General features: G+C 53.7%; 4 protein-coding genes across 4 annotated transcripts; 2 read left to right on the forward strand and 2 right to left on the reverse strand.

Moving 5' to 3' along the window:
- Positions 1 to 224: 224 nt before the first annotated feature.
- On the reverse strand, positions 225 to 4,524 carry RAD7 (UV-damaged DNA-binding protein rad7; the record flags this gene model as incomplete). Its single annotated transcript, XM_056213176.1, has 7 exons — positions 225 to 1,330; positions 1,380 to 2,106; positions 2,159 to 2,243; positions 3,403 to 3,491; positions 3,541 to 3,924; positions 3,977 to 4,349; positions 4,484 to 4,524. 7 exons carry the CDS (start codon positions 4,522 to 4,524, stop codon positions 225 to 227), a joined length of 2,805 nt encoding a protein of 934 aa, XP_056073484.1.
- Positions 4,525 to 5,967: 1,443 nt separating this feature from the next.
- Positions 5,968 to 9,502, forward strand: NEW1 ([NU+] prion formation protein 1; the record flags this gene model as incomplete). Its single annotated transcript, XM_056213177.1, has 4 exons — positions 5,968 to 6,636; positions 6,691 to 8,878; positions 8,930 to 9,384; positions 9,458 to 9,502. The coding sequence occupies 4 exons, from the start codon at positions 5,968 to 5,970 to the stop codon at positions 9,500 to 9,502; spliced, it is 3,357 nt and encodes a 1,118-aa protein (XP_056073485.1).
- A 1,567-nt stretch (positions 9,503 to 11,069) lies between these two features.
- DBF2 (serine/threonine-protein kinase dbf2) lies at positions 11,070 to 13,175 on the reverse strand (the record flags this gene model as incomplete). Its single annotated transcript, XM_056213178.1, has 4 exons — positions 11,070 to 11,170; positions 11,221 to 12,100; positions 12,148 to 12,572; positions 12,623 to 13,175. The coding sequence occupies 4 exons, from the start codon at positions 13,173 to 13,175 to the stop codon at positions 11,070 to 11,072; spliced, it is 1,959 nt and encodes a 652-aa protein (XP_056073486.1).
- A 3,877-nt stretch (positions 13,176 to 17,052) lies between these two features.
- On the forward strand, positions 17,053 to 18,550 carry FUM1 (fumarase fum1; the record flags this gene model as incomplete). The annotated part of the gene is made up of 3 exons (XM_056213179.1): positions 17,053 to 17,251; positions 17,299 to 18,316; positions 18,364 to 18,550. 3 exons carry the CDS (start codon positions 17,053 to 17,055, stop codon positions 18,548 to 18,550), a joined length of 1,404 nt encoding a protein of 467 aa, XP_056073487.1.
- Positions 18,551 to 18,576: the final 26 nt, after the last annotated feature.

Raw genomic sequence — 18,576 nt, forward strand, 5'->3', positions numbered from 1 at the left:
TTATGCCATTGATGTTTCGTGAGCCATGAGGCATGCGTCGCATCTACGATACTTGTAAGTTTACCAAACACAAACCGAGGCGAAGGCAGCCCTTGATTACCCATCCATCCCCAGATTCAGTGAGGAGATGCTGTCCCAGAGCTAGCGCGTGTTGACATGCCTTCCCACCATCGCATGATAACCATGCATTATGCCTCTCAAAGAACCTCCCCCATTTTCGCAATTCAAGACATGACGGGAACGATACGATTCATCTCCAGCGGTTTCTCCACGCCATTGAACTCCTTCTGGAAGTCCATCACCACCTGGCCGAACTGTTCAATCGCATCCTGTGCCCTTGGGGCGCCAATAAGTACAATGTCTCGCGGTACAACCACGTCCTGCACCTCGAAGCACCCGAACGTTACAACTTTCTTAATCTGCGGGCAGCTCCTAAAGATACCCGCAACAACCTGCGTATCGACGACAGGGCAGAAGCTGAGGTTGATCTCCCGTAGGCACGGCCATGTTTTCTCGGACGAGAACATGTGCGCGAACGTCTCGTGGCTGATATGCCGACACGAGGAGATGTCGAGATACTCGAGCTTAGAACCTGAGTGCTGCATCAGTGCGTGGAAACCTGCAGATGAGAGACCAACAGGATCCTCCGGACCGTCAGGGTTTGCATTGTCGATGTCGCGAGTGCTATTGACGTCGATGTACCGGAGTGGGGGATTGGACCACTCTGCGAAGAGGTTCACGTAGCCGGCATCGGAGCACTCGTTATTCTCGCTGAAACGAAGTTTCTCAAGGTGCATGCAGGTGTTGTGAACAACGCCGAGGACGTCGTCGGTGGGTCCGTTGTCGTTCTCGGCATCGACGAAGTGCTCAAGGCAAAGAGTTCGGAGGTTGGAACCCACACTTGCGATGAGATTGACAACGCGATCGCGTGGAATGTCCTTCTGATAGCAAAGCGTGAGGTGCTGTAGCTTCTCGAGACGTGCAATGGCGTCGATGCTGTCAGGTCCGATCTGCTTGCACCGCTCTAGCTTAAGGCGCTCGATGTTCGGGCAGAAAGTTGTGAGGGCTTCAACTGCTTGATCATCGAATGCAGCATCGAGCCATTCGAGCTTTAGCGATCTAAGATCGTGACCACGGGCAATGAAGAGATCCATCCACTTGTCGTTAGACACAAGGTTCGCGCCAAGGAGTTGGATGTGGGCAAGGTGCTTAGCCTTTTCGATCATGTAGTCCACGTTGCTGTCCTTGAACTGGCAGCAGTTGCGCAGAGACAGCTTCTTCACATGCGGAACGACCGCGAAGATTTGATCATAGTCTTCCGTCTCCAGGTCTGCTAGAGGTCAGTAGAGCCACGAAATAACAAACGGCGAGTAACTCACACGCTGCCTCGTGGATAGCCACAACGTCCAGGTCAGGTTGCAGAAACAATTTGAACGTATTCGGCTTCATCGCACGCTTCTTCGAGAAGATCTCGCTCAGTTTGTTCAGGATCGGCTCAGGCATGTCGCCAAACTCATCAATATCATCGGCGTGCTTTGCCAATGTATTGATACAAATCTGTTGCAAGGTCTTCGCTCCACGGAAAGCCAGGCCGTCCAAGCGATTGCTCTCGATCTTCCTTCGGCCCTTGCGCACAGTCGGCTTGCTCGCCTTTACGGTAGCTTTAGCTTCTTTCGCCATCTCCTTTCCACACTTTGAGCACAGAAGACCGCCATCTGGGCCAGCCTTGCTGTACGGTGTGACCGTGAACCGCTTGCTGCACAACTCGCAGTTCTCCAGCTGGCCAGGCAGTGGCTTTGCCTTCTTGTACATGTCCATGACGTCGTCAAAGTCCGAATCATCGTCTGAATCCTTCTTTTTCTTCTTTTTAGCGCTCTTTGCAGCCTTGCCCTTCTTTATCTTCGCAATGGCCTCTTCTTGGTCGCGCTTGCGCTTGCGGGTTCGCTCGGCTGCCATTGCAGAAGACTCTGCCTGCAGGTCTTCCTCCGCGTTTGAAGGTCCCTCGTCGTTATCTTCATCTTCTCCATTTTGATCGACATCGGCCTCGGCTTGCTGTTGTCGTTGACGGTATGAATCGCGAATCTCTTGCGCGGAGATGTTGTTTGCCTAGCTAACGTGAGTATAATTTACGGGTAAATCGACTCAGAAGACCGCCCACTGCTAGAAAATCCGTCAGCGCTGAATGAGGGCCACGAATGCCAACCCCCCTTCCGCCGGCGCCACCCCTTCCTCGTCGTTGAGACCTTAAAAATCAGATTAGCCACTACGTGCAGTAGGTGGCGAGATTATTTACATATTGTCTGACTTGTTGGCTCTGCTTGAACAAATGCAAAGAGCGTTGCGGGTAAGCAGTTCGTTTGAGCGTTTAAAAGCGTCAGGGTAGACAAAGGAGTACTGCGGGGTGTAGAAGGAAGGCGCGTCCTGTCTCTCGGTAATCGCGCGGTCACATGAGACGCCGTGGCGAATTCGGACTAAATGGGCTTGGCAAGATACACTGCAAACGCTCTACCACGCGGTGAACGAAAAAGCACGGGCTCAGCGCCCGCCAAGTTGGGCGAACATTAAAACAAGCTCTATTTTCAATCCTTTCTAAATCTATAATTGTAAAGAGGGAATTCTTAGAAATTATATAGAAAGGCACCTGTCGTAGCTTAAGACCTTCTCTATAAGTGTACCCTGTAAGAAGAGTAGATCCTATTATATATAGTGTTGTCTGAGACAAGAAACGGCGACTTTTGGTGAGTCCGTGTTATTTCGTTTACCGCGTGGCTACCTATGGTATCTAAATACATTGTTGCCAAAACCACTAATGCCTGCCTCGTCGATTTGATATTGCCACTGTTTGTTCTGCCTTGTATTGCATGGATATGCTACTCTAATTGGATGCTTCTAGTTTTATTGCCGTACTCCACCTCCGTCGCCTGGTACATGTAGAATCCAGTTCTGTCTTATGAAGGCACACCTTTCCTTGTTCAAAGGTTCGGATATCATAACTCGCCTTGCGGGCTTCAACTTGAAAAACATAAGAAAACAACTGTATTTATACCGCACTGGGCTGCAGTGAGCCGTAAATGCCACCATGAAATTGAGGGGGTGCCTTGGTGGACATTCAATGAATGTAGAGCAGATAATACCGTGTGGTTGAGACGTTGTCTAAAAAACGTCCGATCCGCATGCCCTCTCCTGCTAAATAATGGGATGGAGCTCAGAATCGGAAATTGATAACTGAAGAAGAGTTTTGATCAACGACCGAGCAGACAAGAAAGAAACCTTAATTGATAAGTGCTGGTCCTAGACTATGTGCAGACCACCTCTTTCTGCGTGTATATGGAAGAAGTGGTCTAGGCTTTGCCCTGGAATTACCATAGCGAGAAGATGCCTTGCCGGTTAAGCGGAGCTCACAAGTCATCGTCACTATCATCGTCGTCACTCGCCTTTGAATCGGGGTCAGAATCCTCCTCATCGGAGGACCACTCTTCCTTCGGAACCATCTACAACATGTGAGTTGACAAAAGTCTGCAGAAGTTTGGCAGTACCTACATAGGCCTTGATCTTCGCGAAGTTGCCATTGGCGCTCATGGAGATAACATCGGACTGCTCGACAACACTGGAGTTGAACGAACGCTGGGAGCCAGCCACGGAGCGGGGCGCCGTAGGGTTGCCGTAGCCGTTAGGATTGAAACCACGGGAACCAGTATTGGAGGTGATTGATGTAGTCTGAGAGTGACCCGATGGTGTGTGCCAGGACCGCTGCCCGACCGTACGCCAGCCTTCATCATGAGATATCTGGCTACCGCGCTCGAATTCAGTCTCGATAAGGGTGTTGGCCTGAGAAGAATTCGAAATGGACATGGTACGTGCGAAACCCTCGGAGAGCCCGACCCCGCCACCCACATCATTCTCGGTCTCGACCCATTCGGAGGACTAGGTGTATCAATTGTGTTGTACTGTAAGAAGTAACAGAGGGCTCACTTACTGTATCAGACTGGGAAGAGACGTCGAAAACCGAGGTGGGTACGAATTCCGAGCTATCATCGAAGGTGCGACTACGATTCTCATCCTCGTACGCGTCCTCGTTGACGGGGTCGACGTCCAATCGCTTTTCGGTGCATTTGAAGCACTCTTTGTTGTCCTTGCTCCGCTGTGACTTGGCGAACGCTTCCAGCCCCTTGGTCAGACCGCAGACGCTGCACTCAAGCTCCACAGGCTGCCCTCCGGTGCATGGCATGCATTTGATCTTGTAGTGGGCGGACTGACCTTGGTTCTTGACCGCGTAGCGCGCGTCGGTAAGTTGCTTGTTGGAGAATGCTTTCTGGCCCTTGTACTTGTTGCAGCGATCGCACTTGAGCCTACACCGTTATTAGGAAAGTTGGAGGGGTGAACGGATGCACGAAAAACATACTTATCAGGAATGCGAACACGCTCCAGCCTGTCTTCATTTAGCTTCTGAGGGTATTGTATTTGTCTCGCAATGTCGACTCACATCCTCATCACAGCCGGGTCGTAGACTTGGTTGCGACGCATGGCGAGCGATGGCTGTCGACGGTGAGATCGAGTGGTGGGTGGGTTAGGTGTAGCCGGACGATTCGATATGAGCGAGGACCGCCAGAGGATAGATGGCAGGAGTCTGTTGGCAGCCGAATATAGAGAGGGAGGAGATGGTTTGTAAAGTCACGGTGGAGGCGATCAACTGAGTGCATATATGCTTGAGCCAACGGAATCTGAAGCGAAGATCCCGCGAGACTCTCACCTGTTGCAGCTGTCGTCCGTCGTCGTCGATTGGAGCGATGGATCTCGATTAACGGCGGTGGAGCAGAGGACGTGTAGAGATGGCGACTGCAAAGGTAGTGAGAAAAGTGATTGAGTAGCTGGGTTGAGAGATGAAGGCGGGTCAGGCGGAGGGTTTCTCCTTCCTTCAGTTTGTATTCGGAAGTCGCACACCGGTGAGCCAACCACGTCAACGGGAAAGCGCAAAGCAGGTCGGTTTGCTGGCGAAGACTGAGGCGATTGCATAGCGCACGTGAAGGGAAGGATGCAGGTATAGGCTGTTTACTATCCCAGGAACACTATGCGACGAGATGCAGAACTGAGCATCCCTCGAGCTGCGATCACAAAGCACTTGCCGTACGCACGAAAGCAAGAGCTCATCCTCTTCTATTTGGGTAGCTGCTTGAAACATGTTGTGCTCCTCAATCTGATTTCTTGCCATCTGCAAGAACGAGATTCTGCGACGGAGCAAGACTTGGCTACAGCGGTGCTTGCCATGTCCTCAGGCCTGCGGGCTCACGGGCCCTGAGAGAAGAAGATAAAGTAACACGGGCGTATGCAGTACCCATGGTGGTTGTACCGAGCAGTTTGTTTGCAGGTCCTCAGAGCGGGCTTCTCTACTCGAGACTGACGTCACCGAAGCGCAGCCAGAGTCAGAGGCCATGCACGGCACCCGAGGAGAGACCAGAGAACGGATACGAGTGGAACTCTACGCGGTCGCAAGACGTACTGTGTAAATTACGTGGCAAAGACCGAGGGCGAGGCATGGCAGAGATTTAAGATCAGCCCTACGACCCCTTGTTCCTCTGGCCATGGAACGTGCATGGGCGCTCCGCCCAAGTGGCTGCCGGGGCGTCTTAGCTAAGCAGGAGGACAGAGAATTATTATTTCATTCACCGAGCCCAACCTAGGCGTCAGGTCGTCCCAACCCGCTCCTAGCGCTCTTTTCTCTGCGCATTCCCTTCCTCGCCCTGTTTTGCATACTCTCGACTTGACCTTCTTGTTTCCTACAAGAGCGCGATTTGCGCAGCAGAGAAGCGAGTGTGCAATCGGGTAAAGGAGATTACCATCCGCCCCTATCGATAACGGCGGGCCCCTCCTAAAAATTCCCACTTACTGTGCCCCACGCATACACTTCGCAGACTTCCTACCCAGTCCTCCCTCACACGCGCGGGCATGCCCCATTCCGAGTCGCCTCCCATGGCTCCCGCGATCGTCGTGAACAAGGCCGGCGACGCCCCCGCCCCTTCTCACCAAGATGTCGCTGCCCTCCTCTCCAGCGTGCTCACTGCGAAGCTCTCCCACTCTTCGGTAGAAGCCGCCTACGCGCTCTGCACCCTCCTTCAAAACTCGGTCGGCTTCCGCGGCCTGAAGGACTATGGCGTCCTCGACGAGGTCAAGAAGGCGGCCGGCGACAAGAAGAACCCTGGCAAGCGCGAGGGTGCGATGAATGCGCTGGGCGCTCTGTTTGAGAAGATGCCGCCAGTACAAAGGTTGACCGAGATCGTGTTCCTCGTTGAAGAGGAGAGCACGGCCGTATTGGCGCTGGATGCTTTATCCGACAAGACGGGCACAGTGCGAGAGAGCGCGCAGTATGCGCTAGACTCGCTCTTTAACAACCTGAGTGCCGAGGCCAAGGTATTCGGCCTGCTACCGGTGCTGATCAAGTACCTGGGCAAGAAGTCGGGGAAATGGCAGGGCGCTGTGGGCGCCTTGGAGCTTATCGGAAGAATGGCCGACAAGGCAAAGATGGGCATGGAGAGCTTCGAGGTAGAGAAGGAAAAAGATATCCTGAGAGAAGCCATGGGCAAGAAGTTGGAAAAGCTGATCCCTGTGGTTGAGGGCGGTATGCATGACTTGAAATCAGAGGTAAGCCGTTCTCCAGCAGCATCTGCTTGGGTTATAACATTAACCGTACCGCAGGTTGCCAAACAAGCCCTGAAGACGATGAACAGTCTCACCACGCTCCTACAGAACGATGATATCGCTCCGCGGATACCGCTCCTTATCAAGTCGATTGAAGACCCCTCGACACAAAGTTTACAGAAAGCGATCCACGCTCTCTCGCAGACCACCTTTGTTGCCATTGTTACGTCGCCTGTCCTTGCCATGGTTACTCCGCTGCTTGAACGATCGCTGAACAACCCCTCCACGTCACAGGAGGTCCTCCGTCAGACGGTCGTTGTTGTGGGCAACCTGACGAAGCTCGTGCACGATCCCATCGAGGCTCGCACTTTCCTGCCCAAGCTTCAACCGGGTGTCAAGAACGTCAAAGACCGCGCTTCTTTGCCTGAGGTGCGAGAGATCGCGTCCAACGCGCTAGCCGTCATGGACAAGGCCATGGCCGACCAAGATGGCAACATTGCCAGTGGTGCTATCGATCGCACACATCCCGAAGACATCCAAAGGGTCATTGATCAGCAGGTTAAGGCTGTTGGGCAGATTTCCATGTTCCCTGGCGATTCCGTAACCTGGGGTTTCGCAAAGCAGTACATCTCTGACATGGTTGCCGAGGTAGTTAACGAGCGCCAGCTAGACCGGGTTTCTCAGCTGATCGCGCCTTACCTTGGGCCCTTGATGGACCCTGGAGATGCAGAGAAGGTTGCCGAAGCAGTGCAGCAATTCTATGTTGAGGAGGATCATCGCAAATTTGGGCAACCAATCAAGGAAGATGATGGAGAAGTCGAAGTTGTCAACGCGGTCTTCTCGTTAGGCTACGGAGGCATGCTCCTTCTGTCACACACCAACTTACGGCTACTCAAAGGTCACAGGTACGGTCTGTGTGGCCGTAACGGTGCGGGTAAATCCACTCTTATGCGCAGCATTGCCAACGGCAAGCTTGAGGGCTTCCCGCCCCAAGATGAAGTCAAGACTTGCTTCGTCGAGCACAACCAGGGCGAGGATGCCGACCTTAGCATTCTTGAGTACATTGTTCGGGATCCTCGTTTCGCAGATGAAAGCAAGGAGCGCATATCCGAAGTTTTGGAGGAAGTTGGCTTCACATCCGGTCCTGAAGGAAGACAGTCACACAAGGTCGGCTCGTTATCTGGTGGATGGAAGATGAAGCTCGCTCTGGCTCGCGCCATGTTGATGCGTGCTGACGTTCTCCTGTTGGACGAACCGACTAACCATTTGGATGTTGCCAACATCGCCTGGTTGCAGGAATACCTCAAAAAGCATACCGAAATCACGAGCTTGATCGTCTCCCACGACTCCGGATTTCTGGATGAGGTTTGCACAGATATCTATCACTACGAACAGAAGAAGTTGGTGCACTACCGCGGTAACCTCGCTGCCTTCGTCAAGGTCAAACCTGAGGGCAAGAGCTACTACACCCTTTCCGCATCCCAAGTACAGTTCAAGTTCCCTCCTCCCGGCATCCTTAGCGGCGTCAAGTCCAACACTCGATCGATTCTGCGCATGACGAACTGCAGCTACACGTACCCAGGGTCTTCCAAGCCGTCTTTGCACGATGTCTCCTGCAATTTGTCGCTTTCTTCCCGTGTTGCCATCATCGGTGCCAACGGTGCCGGTAAGTCGACACTCATCAAACTTCTCACTGGTGAGACGATTCCGCAGGAAGGCAAGGTCGAGAAGCACCCGAACCTGCGTATCGGCTACATCAAGCAGCACGCTTTGGAGCACGTCGAGATGCACATGGAGAAGACACCCAACCAGTATCTGCAGTGGCGTTACGCTAACGGTGACGATCGTGAGGTGCTTATGAAGCAGACTCGCGTGCTCACTGCCGAGGATAAGGTTCAAATGGAAAAGCCAGTCGATATTGGTGACGGCAAGGGACCGCGCAAGATCGAAGCCCTTATCGGTCGTCAGAAGTACAAAAAGAGTTTCCAGTATGAGGTCAAGTGGCTCAACATGTTACCCAAGTTCAACACCATGATCTCCCGAGAGACTCTCTCCGGCTTGGGTTTCCAGAAGTTGATTCAGGAGTTCGATGACCACGAGTCCTCTCGTGAAGGTCTCGGTTACCGTGTGCTAGAGCCCAAGGTCATCTCAAAGCATTTCGAGGATTTGGGCCTGGACCCTGAGATCGCTAATCACAATGAGATCTCTGGTCTTTCTGGGGGACAGAAAGTAAAGGTCGTACTAGGTAAGTCGATTCCTACCGGCTGAATATCTTCTGCAGCTAACCAGTATCTAGCGGGTGCCATGTGGAACAACCCCCACCTACTCGTCCTCGATGAACCTACTAACTTCTTGGACCGTGACTCCCTCGGCGGTCTTGCTGTCGCCATCCGCGACTACAAGGGCGGTGTCATTATGATTTCCCACAACGAAGAGTTCGTCGGCGCGCTCTGCCCCGAGCAATGGCATGTTGCCGACGGCCGCGTCGCACACAAGGGCCACCTCGCTGTCTCGATGGACCGCTTCGAAGACTCGCGCCCAGGTTCCAGCAACGTCTCTTCCGCCGTCAGCTCCGCGGTCCCCAGCACAGTCCCGAGTGCCGCGGGCACGCCCGTTATGAGCGACGCGGAAGGCGCACAAGACGATATGAAGTTCCGCGCGCGCAAGAAGAAGAAGATGACAAAGAAGGAGAAGAAGGAGCAAGAAGTCCGCAGGCGTTTGCGGCACATCGAGTGGCTTAACAGCCCCAAGGTACGATACGGCCCGCCCCGACCCGTGTGACTATGAAATTGTGCTACAAGAATAAATGACTAATGCTTCGCAGGGGACACCGCACACACCCAACACGGATGACGAGGCCGATGAGTAACATGACGCTCGATTCTGCGCCACTTCGTACGCTGCATGATAGACTTGCATTGGGTGGCGTTAATCTAGATTGGTTTCTATGCGCGGGAGACATGAAGTACAGCACCTGTTGCATCGTTTTGCGTCGAAATATCGCATTTTGAGGGAAAAGCTTTGAGGATCTATAGATAGTTGGCAAGAACGTATCCAATTTCTTTCACGAATATTCTCGACATTCCAGTGCGGTCGTTTACCTGTTGGGGTTCATTTGACTTCCTCTTCCTGCATGTAAAGATGGCTTTCTCGAATGAAAGAACGAAATGAAGTTCACCAATTTCGCCATCGCTACCAGTCTTCTCGCTGTCAGCTTTGCGTCTCCCATTCGACTGTTGGAACACATGGATCAGATGGAAAACGTCCGTTGGCCTCCGCTTCTCTCCTCCTCGTTCTTCTTTGCCATGTACATCCACTCACATCCAGCCATAGGCCCAATCCCATGACATGGTGTCCCCTTCATTCAATGCCGAAACCAGGCCCATGCCCACGCTCATGCCGGATTTTACTCACATGCTGTCCGTTCGCAGCATGCTCGACGTGCACGGCACTTTAAAAGTCCAACACGATGCACGCCGCTGCAAACAAGAACATGCTGAACTCCGCCTCGACCATGGGCTCGAAGCATGGAATGATGCCTGAGGACATGGAGATACACTGGGGACTCTTCCAAGTGCAGTATGAACATCGTCGAATCCAAGAACAGCATGGGCTCGAAAGGTATTGATTCTGGATCGAGCATGCTTGAGAAGGGGATGATCGGATCTCAGGACATGGCTGGTGGGAAAGAAGACATGATAGGTTCGAAGAACGTCGCCCACGGGTCTAGCATACATGATGTCCAAGGAAACGATGGGGGTACGGACGAGATGAAATCCAAGGCGATGATGAACTCCTTAAATAAGATGAAGACCGGTTCAAGCATGCATACAAAACATATGACGAACACTAACAATACGATAGGCTCTAATGCCTTGAGTAGAACTACCGACCTTGTTCACGGGAAATACAAACTTATCTTCAAGGGCTACGAGAATGTTCGCTATTCCACGTAGTCGGCGACAGCAAGTGCCAGACACCGATTTTCTGTTGTTAAATGACAGTAATGGGTCAAAGCAAGAGGCAAGCTGAGAACCAGTGAGTATGTACGCTGAACATTTGGGGCCTATGATGTTGCGTCCAACCGGCTTAGTTGACGCACTCTTCACTTTACTCGTGACCAAGTCTCAGTCACGGGCTACATCAATCAATCAGTGAAGACTTTTCTGCATTCCATTCCTACTATTACATTTGCAAGCGCTTGAACCATCACGACTCCATAATGCATACTGCCTATGATAACCCCGCAAAACGCCATTGTACTGAATCATGATCATGAAACGGAAGTCTCTCATCACAGGCTTCTACCGCTCGTTGCATCGTCGAGATGTCATAAGCTCTGCAACAGAAGATCAAGAGGGGGAACCAGACCGGGAAGAGAATAAAGGGTTTTCTCCATCGATGCAGCCAGTGCTCGATAGTACTTGTGGCACAGGTTAGAAGATAGTGCCAAAGTTCTCGTCCACAGAAGGTAGCGGCTTTCGCGGACTTGCAGGCTTGCCGTTCTCGTCGCCGGTCTTCTTGTGCCGGAAGGTAACTGTTAGGGGTTTAGTAGATGTCTGTAAAGGGTCATATATAATGACTTACATCCAACGAAGAGGCCTTTGTTCATCTTCTCATCGCGATCGGCCATGGCCTCTAGCGCCATCTGCTTCTCGTGAACCTCCTTGTATTTGGCCATGTCCGCTTCGCTACCGAAATCATCAAAGTAACCAGCATCTGTTTCGCTGTCTAGTTCCGGGACGAAGGGGGCCTTTTGGTCTCTCAAACACGTCCAATCCACCTCAGCGAAATATTGATGGGCATGGATCTCAGAGATACCGCGGAAGCGAGATGTTTTGGACGCCACAAGCCGGGTGATTAGATCCCAAGTACGCTTCGAAAGGAAGTAGGACGGGTCTTCGTATACGGGCTTACGGAGCACCTTCTTCCACTGCTTTAGATTTTGCCACGTCTCATCCACGGTTGCTCCGGCGAATGGTGGATATCCTGCGAGGGCCTCGAAAAGCATGCAACCTAAGCTCCAGTAGTCGACCGTGAAATCATATTCTTCACCCTTCAACACCTCAGGAGCCATGTAATCAGGACTGCCGACGATACTCTTGGCATAGTTGACATCTCGTTCTCGAAGCGACCGATAATTGTCGCGGCGCTCTGCAGCCGTCCGGTCTTCCATGGGTCGCCCGAAGGGAGACACTACATTCCCAACAGACTCAAGCTTGATTCTCATCGACTCGATTTTTGCCGGTGCAAGCATACCTGCGGCCAGTCCAAAGTCAGTCAACTTCACGTGTCCAGTGCTGTCGATGAGGAAATTTTCCGGTTTCAGGTCTCGGTGAATGTAGCCGAGTTGGTGAAGAGAGTCTACACATGAGAACATCTCAGCAATGTAGAAGCGAGCATGACGATTGTGTAAGACGCCGGTATTGTTGAGCAGCGTGCGGAAGTCGCCGCCAGGCACGTATTCCTGGACGAGTTAGTGGAGGATTAGCCTGTTGAGACTGGAGTACGTACCATAGCTAAGTAGATGCTCTTGTCATCCTGGAAAGCATAGAGCAGCCGTACCAGCCACTCGCTCTTGGCTGAGGTCAAGATATCGCGTTCTGTCAACACATGGCGAACCTCATCAAGCTTGAAGAGAAGCTTCTTGCTCATGACCTTCAGTGCGCACACCTCGCGTGTATCCTTCTTCTGGGCCAGATATACTTGTCCATAGCCACCCTGTCCAACCTGCGTTAGGATCTGGAAGTCGCCCTGCCTCAACCGTGTGCGTCGCTTCCTCAAATTGGCCCGTTCGCGTCCAAGGTATTGTGTGAGAGCCTCATTGTATTCCGCTTCGGGAGTTGCAGGAGGTGGCGGGTTCTGGGCTTTGAACTGCGCGAGCCGGTTCTGGCGAGTATGAACGTATGAGAGGAGATCGTAGTAGTGGTCCAGAAAGTCTACGAATTTATAAGCCTGTTTTGCATTGCCAGTCACCTTAATAACTTACACAGTTGTGTGACATTTGCCAGACGCTTGACCGATGGTTTCCTTGCTTTCTCCAAATCTTCTGCCGACAGGCGCTGGGTCTGGTAGTAGCGCCCTGACTGCTCCGCCTCACGCGGGCGGTACGGTTCCTGGCGCGATTGTGCTGCGTGCGTAATGTAACTGGACTCCTTCTGCAGGCCCGGACGAGTGCTCGGTGGTGTGTTCTCCTTGTTCGCTTTGCGTGTGGGGCTTCCTGGGCCCAGCGTGGTGAGGTCACTTGCCGAGAAGTCGACATCGTCGCCTGCTTGCACATTCGCCTTATTGGGCGATGTGGGTGTGCCTGGTTTGGACTTGGGCGAGCCCAGCGTCGGAAGCAGTCGCATGGCATTCTCAAAGACGTGGGGGAGGTCGAAAGCGCCGGGCGGGTGCTGATGCTTGCTCGGGCTGCCCTGTGGCGTCTGCTGCGGGCTGATGAAGGCCTCCTGCGAGGGCGTTCCGGGACGGTCCATGTCGCTGGAGCGAGTATGGAGCGGCGGGGGAGGGACAGGCAGCTGGAAGTTTGGTGCATTCGCCATGGTTGTGATGCGCGCTTTAGGGCGGTCTGGGACAGAGCGACGCAAGGAAAATGGCAGTCGCAGATCAGCGCAGCAACAGAATGAACAGAACAGGCAGCAAGCGCAAGACTCAGCTGATTCGACAAGGATTGCGAATGCGAGATGTGTTGTGCACTGCAGAGTGTTGTTCGCGGGGTGGTGTTTATTTGTGGACTAAGATCCAGATCTAACCCTGGCAACAAGTGGAATGCCCCGCACATCCCTGTCGGCTTTCGTCATCGCCAACTACCACAGCCTCAGCACTACCTTCCGCGCCATATTCAAAGCGTGGTGGGATCTTATCCTGTACTCATGCAATTCATCAGACTGCCTAGTTACCCCTCGTATATATACCCCCGTCATTACGTGCAGCAACGAACCGTTCCAGAAAGGGATGATATGCCATGCTCTCGTACGCCAGTAGAGCCATCATGATACGCCGCCTATGCTGATGCGAATGGAAAGAAAATGAACGCGTCCGGTTTAGGCCGGTGAGGGTTCTCCTGTTACTCTGCCTTCGACCATCGCTCTAGACATACCTTCCAAGAACGGGCGACCGCTCTCTGCTCTCCGCAGCCTATTCAATCTCTCCAACAACTGCTGAGGGGATTGCGCACTTTCACGTTGTCGCGGCTCGATAAGGAGTTTCCGACACATCGGACAGGTGATCTTGTTCTTGTGTTTTTTGCACGTCTCGAACTGAATCGAATTAGCCGGTGCATGGACGAAGCTCCAGTGAATATAGAATGAAGGGACACTCTGACACGCATATCGAGGCTTGAGTTGCCCGGGTATGAATGATCCATGAGTAGAGCACATCCAACGCTATAGATCGCCATCGCTCCTTGTTGATCCTCTTGCAGATGCTTCTGCATGCTTTTCCACGGTGGCACAAGCGGCGTGCTGCGGGGGAGAGCGGGTGACTTACCCAAGTGTTTATACAGTGCTCACCAAAAACGTGCTTGCAAGGTAGCTGAATCGCTACCTCAACGTCTTCTGAAGGGTCCACATGTTTTGTCGAATAGTCTTTCTGACAGATGTCGCACATTGCGTCAGTTCCCTTTGGCAACTCGCTGGGTAACAGATGTCGCAATTTTTCCCGGAGTTCTCGCAGCTGCTCCGTGGAAGGGACATTGGGGTGGTCCATCTGGCTTGATATGCGACGAAAGCTTAGGTGTCCTACCGTACGTTGCCGACGAGCCAATCGATCTATTACCATCAGCGACATGTTATACTGACATAAAGAAGAAAGGACTTTTTCGTATCTGAAGCGCCATGTCACTCCAGTACAGAGATAACATAGGCAGACGTACCTGCGGCACGAGACGCTGGTGAGCGTGTTGGTCCGTTTGATTCAGGTGCACCGTTATGTAGATCGGTCGAATATCGTTCAAAACTCCGTCTATTGGAGTTTCTCGGCGATGGACTGAGATCCGGCAGATGGATAGGACCATCGGCAGGTCTGGATGAATGGTGACGTTCTTGGCCACTCAATTCTTGACTACCTCGCCGGTAAGGTCGTTGGTTCGGTAAGCTTCGCCTAGACATCAGATCAGGTTGAAGGGTCTCGTTGGTTCGAAGATTCTGAAGATTGTGCGTCCCGTCGAATGCCGTATCAAAACCGAATGGGTCAGATGGGAACGAATTGTCAGAAGGCACGGGCCTATCAAGACGTCGGGCGAAAGTTCGAGGTGATTGTTGTGGCCACTGAAGGCTCGGGTGGCCCGGACTTACGTAGTTCGAGAAGCCAAAGTCTGGATGAGGACGCCGGCCAATGTCCTGAGTACTGAACATCTCGTCCACACGTCGTTCGTCGTTGAATCGAGGATAAGCGTTCGATTCTGGTCGGTGGTTCTGCGGTGGGAAAGCCGGCCACTTGAGATGATAAGTTAGCGATGCCTGTGATCAACGCACTGAATGACCAATGTGCTGTAGCGAAGACATATTCGAAGTGATGGTGGCTGATGATTACTGGAATGTTGGAGATGGTATATTGTTAATGCGTGCATGTGCATCCTGGTGTTCCCTCCACCAACAACGTAACAACGTGCAGACATAAGAAGCGAGAAGAACCAGGCTCTGTCCCTACGTACTGCCCGCCTACATGGACTGTAGCCCAGGGTTCCTCCCCTACGTAGGTAGAAGATGACGGTGGACGGGTCCTTGCCAAAGTACATGTACTTACCGCTCTCGTTCCGGTCGGGCCGTATTGAAACATGGCACTAGGGTTTCCCATGTATGATGCTGCCGGAACACCGCCGACCGGGTAAGGATATTGGTACTGAGCGTGCTGGGGTTGAAGACGCTGCCCGCTTGGCAGTGATTGCTGCGGAATTTGAGGGATAAAGGCATAGTGGTGTGGGATGTGCTGAGGGTCGTTGTAGCCGGGACTGAAATCGTAATTCTGTGGATAGCTCGGCACAGGAATGTCATGGTCTCGATGTTGCGGGACAAGTCCTCCTGCCAAAGGAGAGAACTGGTCTGCCATTCGGATTTGTTGGCGCAAGGCGCATGAGCCCTCGCGCCTTTTGGCTGAGGGTCGATTCTGATGACAGGATGTTGAGACCGTTGGACGGCGCGGTGTAGGCGATTCGGCTATGTTGGGAGGCGGTCTCAATACCAAGTACCACAGTACGAGGGACAACAGGGCATAGACAGAGTGGAGCGGAGGTGGAAAGTTTGGGGCGCAGAGGTGGAGTAGCGGAGCAGCAGCGTTATCTGGCTCCGAGCACAGAGTGAAGGGGCGGGCGGTGAGTAGAAGTCCCGTGAGCGGAGTGTGAGTGTGGGCGGTGCGTGGGGCACGGTGAAGGAGAGCAGGTCTGAGGGGGAAGGTGCGCGATGGCGGCTGGGAGAGGTTGCAATCAACGGAATGAGGGGCAGGAGCGGGCAGAGCACTATTATGCGGACGTTGAAAGCAAGGCTGCAAGAGGCCGTCAGCTGCTCCGGGGGCAAGTGACTTGGGACTGAGACGAGGGCAGAGGTGGGACAGGCGCCAGTCGTTGCACGCTGAATTAAATCCGTGGCAGAGCGCCGCGTCTCGTGGCTGGCAGGCCCAGGTCCAGCTCGAGGTCCAGCTCCTGCCGCGAGCTTGGTGTTGGTTCCGGCTGCGGCGGCCACGGCGTATGTAACATGTACGAGCTACAAACGGACGGCGCGCGTATGCACCGCTCGACTTGCTCTACCACGCCGGAGGGCCCGAGACAGGCCCGCAGCGTCTGCGGCGGCATCGCGTCCGCTGTCCAGCAACAGCAACACCGCAGACGCGACCAGGCGGGGCGCCGAGGGACGAGGGTGCGGTGCGCTTGCAATGTCCTGGTATGGCATGGTATACCGCACTGTACTGTACGATACGACGAGGGCGTCTGGTGGTTTCAGAAGGGGGCACTGCTACCTGCATCGTCGTCAGCAGCAGGTGTTGGTCTTGCTTGCACCAGTGAATTTCCCAAATTATCCGCAGTCGCTCGGAACCTCGCAGGGCTCCGTCGGAACGGGGCCGTCACGTGGTCCGAAAACGCCCGAGCCCTCCCCCGGCCCGCAAATTCGAAGCTGGAGCTGTCTGGCGCGGCGAGTCGACAAGAGCTCCTGTCTGCAATTGCGGCATCCAAGAAACCATCCTACCTCATACAACAGCATCGTCGCCTCTCTGCTGACCGCCGCCATGTTCCGATGTGCGCTGAAGCCCCGCGCAGCCGAGGCGGGCCTCCGCTCTGCTCTGCCACATGCGAAAGCCCGCCCTGCCGTCGCGACCACATATCGGCCGGCGCAGACCGGGCGAGCTCCTCTGTCGACAGCCCCGCGCTACGCTCAATTGCAGTCACAACACGCCCCGCAGCGCCGCCAGTTCACATCGACCACCACAATGGCTTCTACACGGGCAGAGAGCGATGCCTTTGGCGAGATCCAGGTCCCGGCCGACAGGTACTGGGGAGCTCAGACGGAGCGCTCCCTGGAGAACTTCAGGATCAACCAGCCGCAGGACCGCATGCCGCCGCCTATTGTCAAGGCCTTTGGTATTCTGAAGGGTGCGGCGGCCACCGTGAACATGAAGTTCGGCCTGGGTAGGTACACCCCCTCACCCTGCTGTGTTTCTACTCACCATGACCAGACCCAAAGGTTGGACAGGCTATCCAGCAGGCCGCTGCTGAAGTCGCCGACCTGAAGCTGATCGATCACTTCCCGCTCGTCGTCTGGCAGACCGGCTCCGGCACCCAGTCCAACATGAACGCCAACGAAGTCATCTCGAACCGCGCCATCGAGATCCTCGGCGGCCAGATGGGGAGCAAGAAGCCTGTCCACCCCAATGACCACGTCAACATGTCTGCTTCCTCCAACGACACCTTCCCGACCGTCATGCACATCGCTGCTGTTATTGACCTCGAGGAGTCGCTCCTCCCTGCGCTAAAGAGCCTCCGCGATGCTTTGAAGAAGAAGAGCGAGTTGTTCGAGAGCATCATCAAGATTGGCAGGACGCACTTGCAAGATGCTACACCCTTGACACTTGGCCAGGAGTTCTCTGGCTATGTTCAGCAGCTCGACTTCGGCATCGAGCGCGTTCAGTCTTCCCTGCCTCGTCTCAAGATGCTCGCCCAGGGTGGCACTGCGGTCGGCACTGGTATCAACACTTTCAAGGGTTTTGCCGAGGACATTGCGTCGGAAGTCAGCAAGATGACTGGACACGACTTCATCACTGCGCCGAACAAGTTTGAAGCTCTTGCGGCACACGACGCTGTCGTCGAAGCTCACGGCCAGCTTAACACTCTTGCAACGTCCCTATTCAAGATCGCTCAAGACATCCGCTTCCTAGGCTCCGGCCCGCGGTGCGGTCTTGGCGAGCTGAAGCTTCCAGAGAACGAGCCCGGCTCGTCAATCATGCCGGGCAAGGTCAACCCGACTCAGTGCGAGTCCCTCACCATGGTCTGCACCCAGGTCTTCGGAAACAACGCCGCGACCACCTTTGCAGGCTCCCAAGGCAACTTTGAACTCAACGTGTTCAAGCCCGTCATGATCCGCAACCTGCTCCATAGTTCTCGTCTCCTGGCTGATGCCATGAGAAGTTTCGAGAAGAACTTGGTGCAAGGCCTGGAGGCGGACGAGAAGCGCATTGGTGCTTTGCTGAACGAGAGGTGAGTCTCTTTGCTCTCTATGCCAACATTTGCTGACTTGAACGTAGTTTGATGTTGGTCACCTGCCTTAATCCCGTCATCGGATATGATGCCGCCTCCAAGACCGCCAAGAATGCGCACAAGAAGGGTATCACTCTCAAGGAGAGTGCCCTCGAGCTCAAGACGATCAGTGAGGAGGACTTCGACAAGCACGTCCGACCGGAGCTCATGATTGCGCCCAAGGAGAAGAATTAGATGTGGCTTCCGTAAATAGTACAACA

The sequence above is a fragment of the Didymosphaeria variabile genome, assembly GCF_027946475.1.
Source record: "Didymosphaeria variabile strain IMI 356815 chromosome Unknown scaffold_3, whole genome shotgun sequence".
In the NCBI taxonomy this organism is placed as follows: domain Eukaryota; kingdom Fungi; phylum Ascomycota; class Dothideomycetes; order Pleosporales; family Didymosphaeriaceae; genus Didymosphaeria; species Didymosphaeria variabile.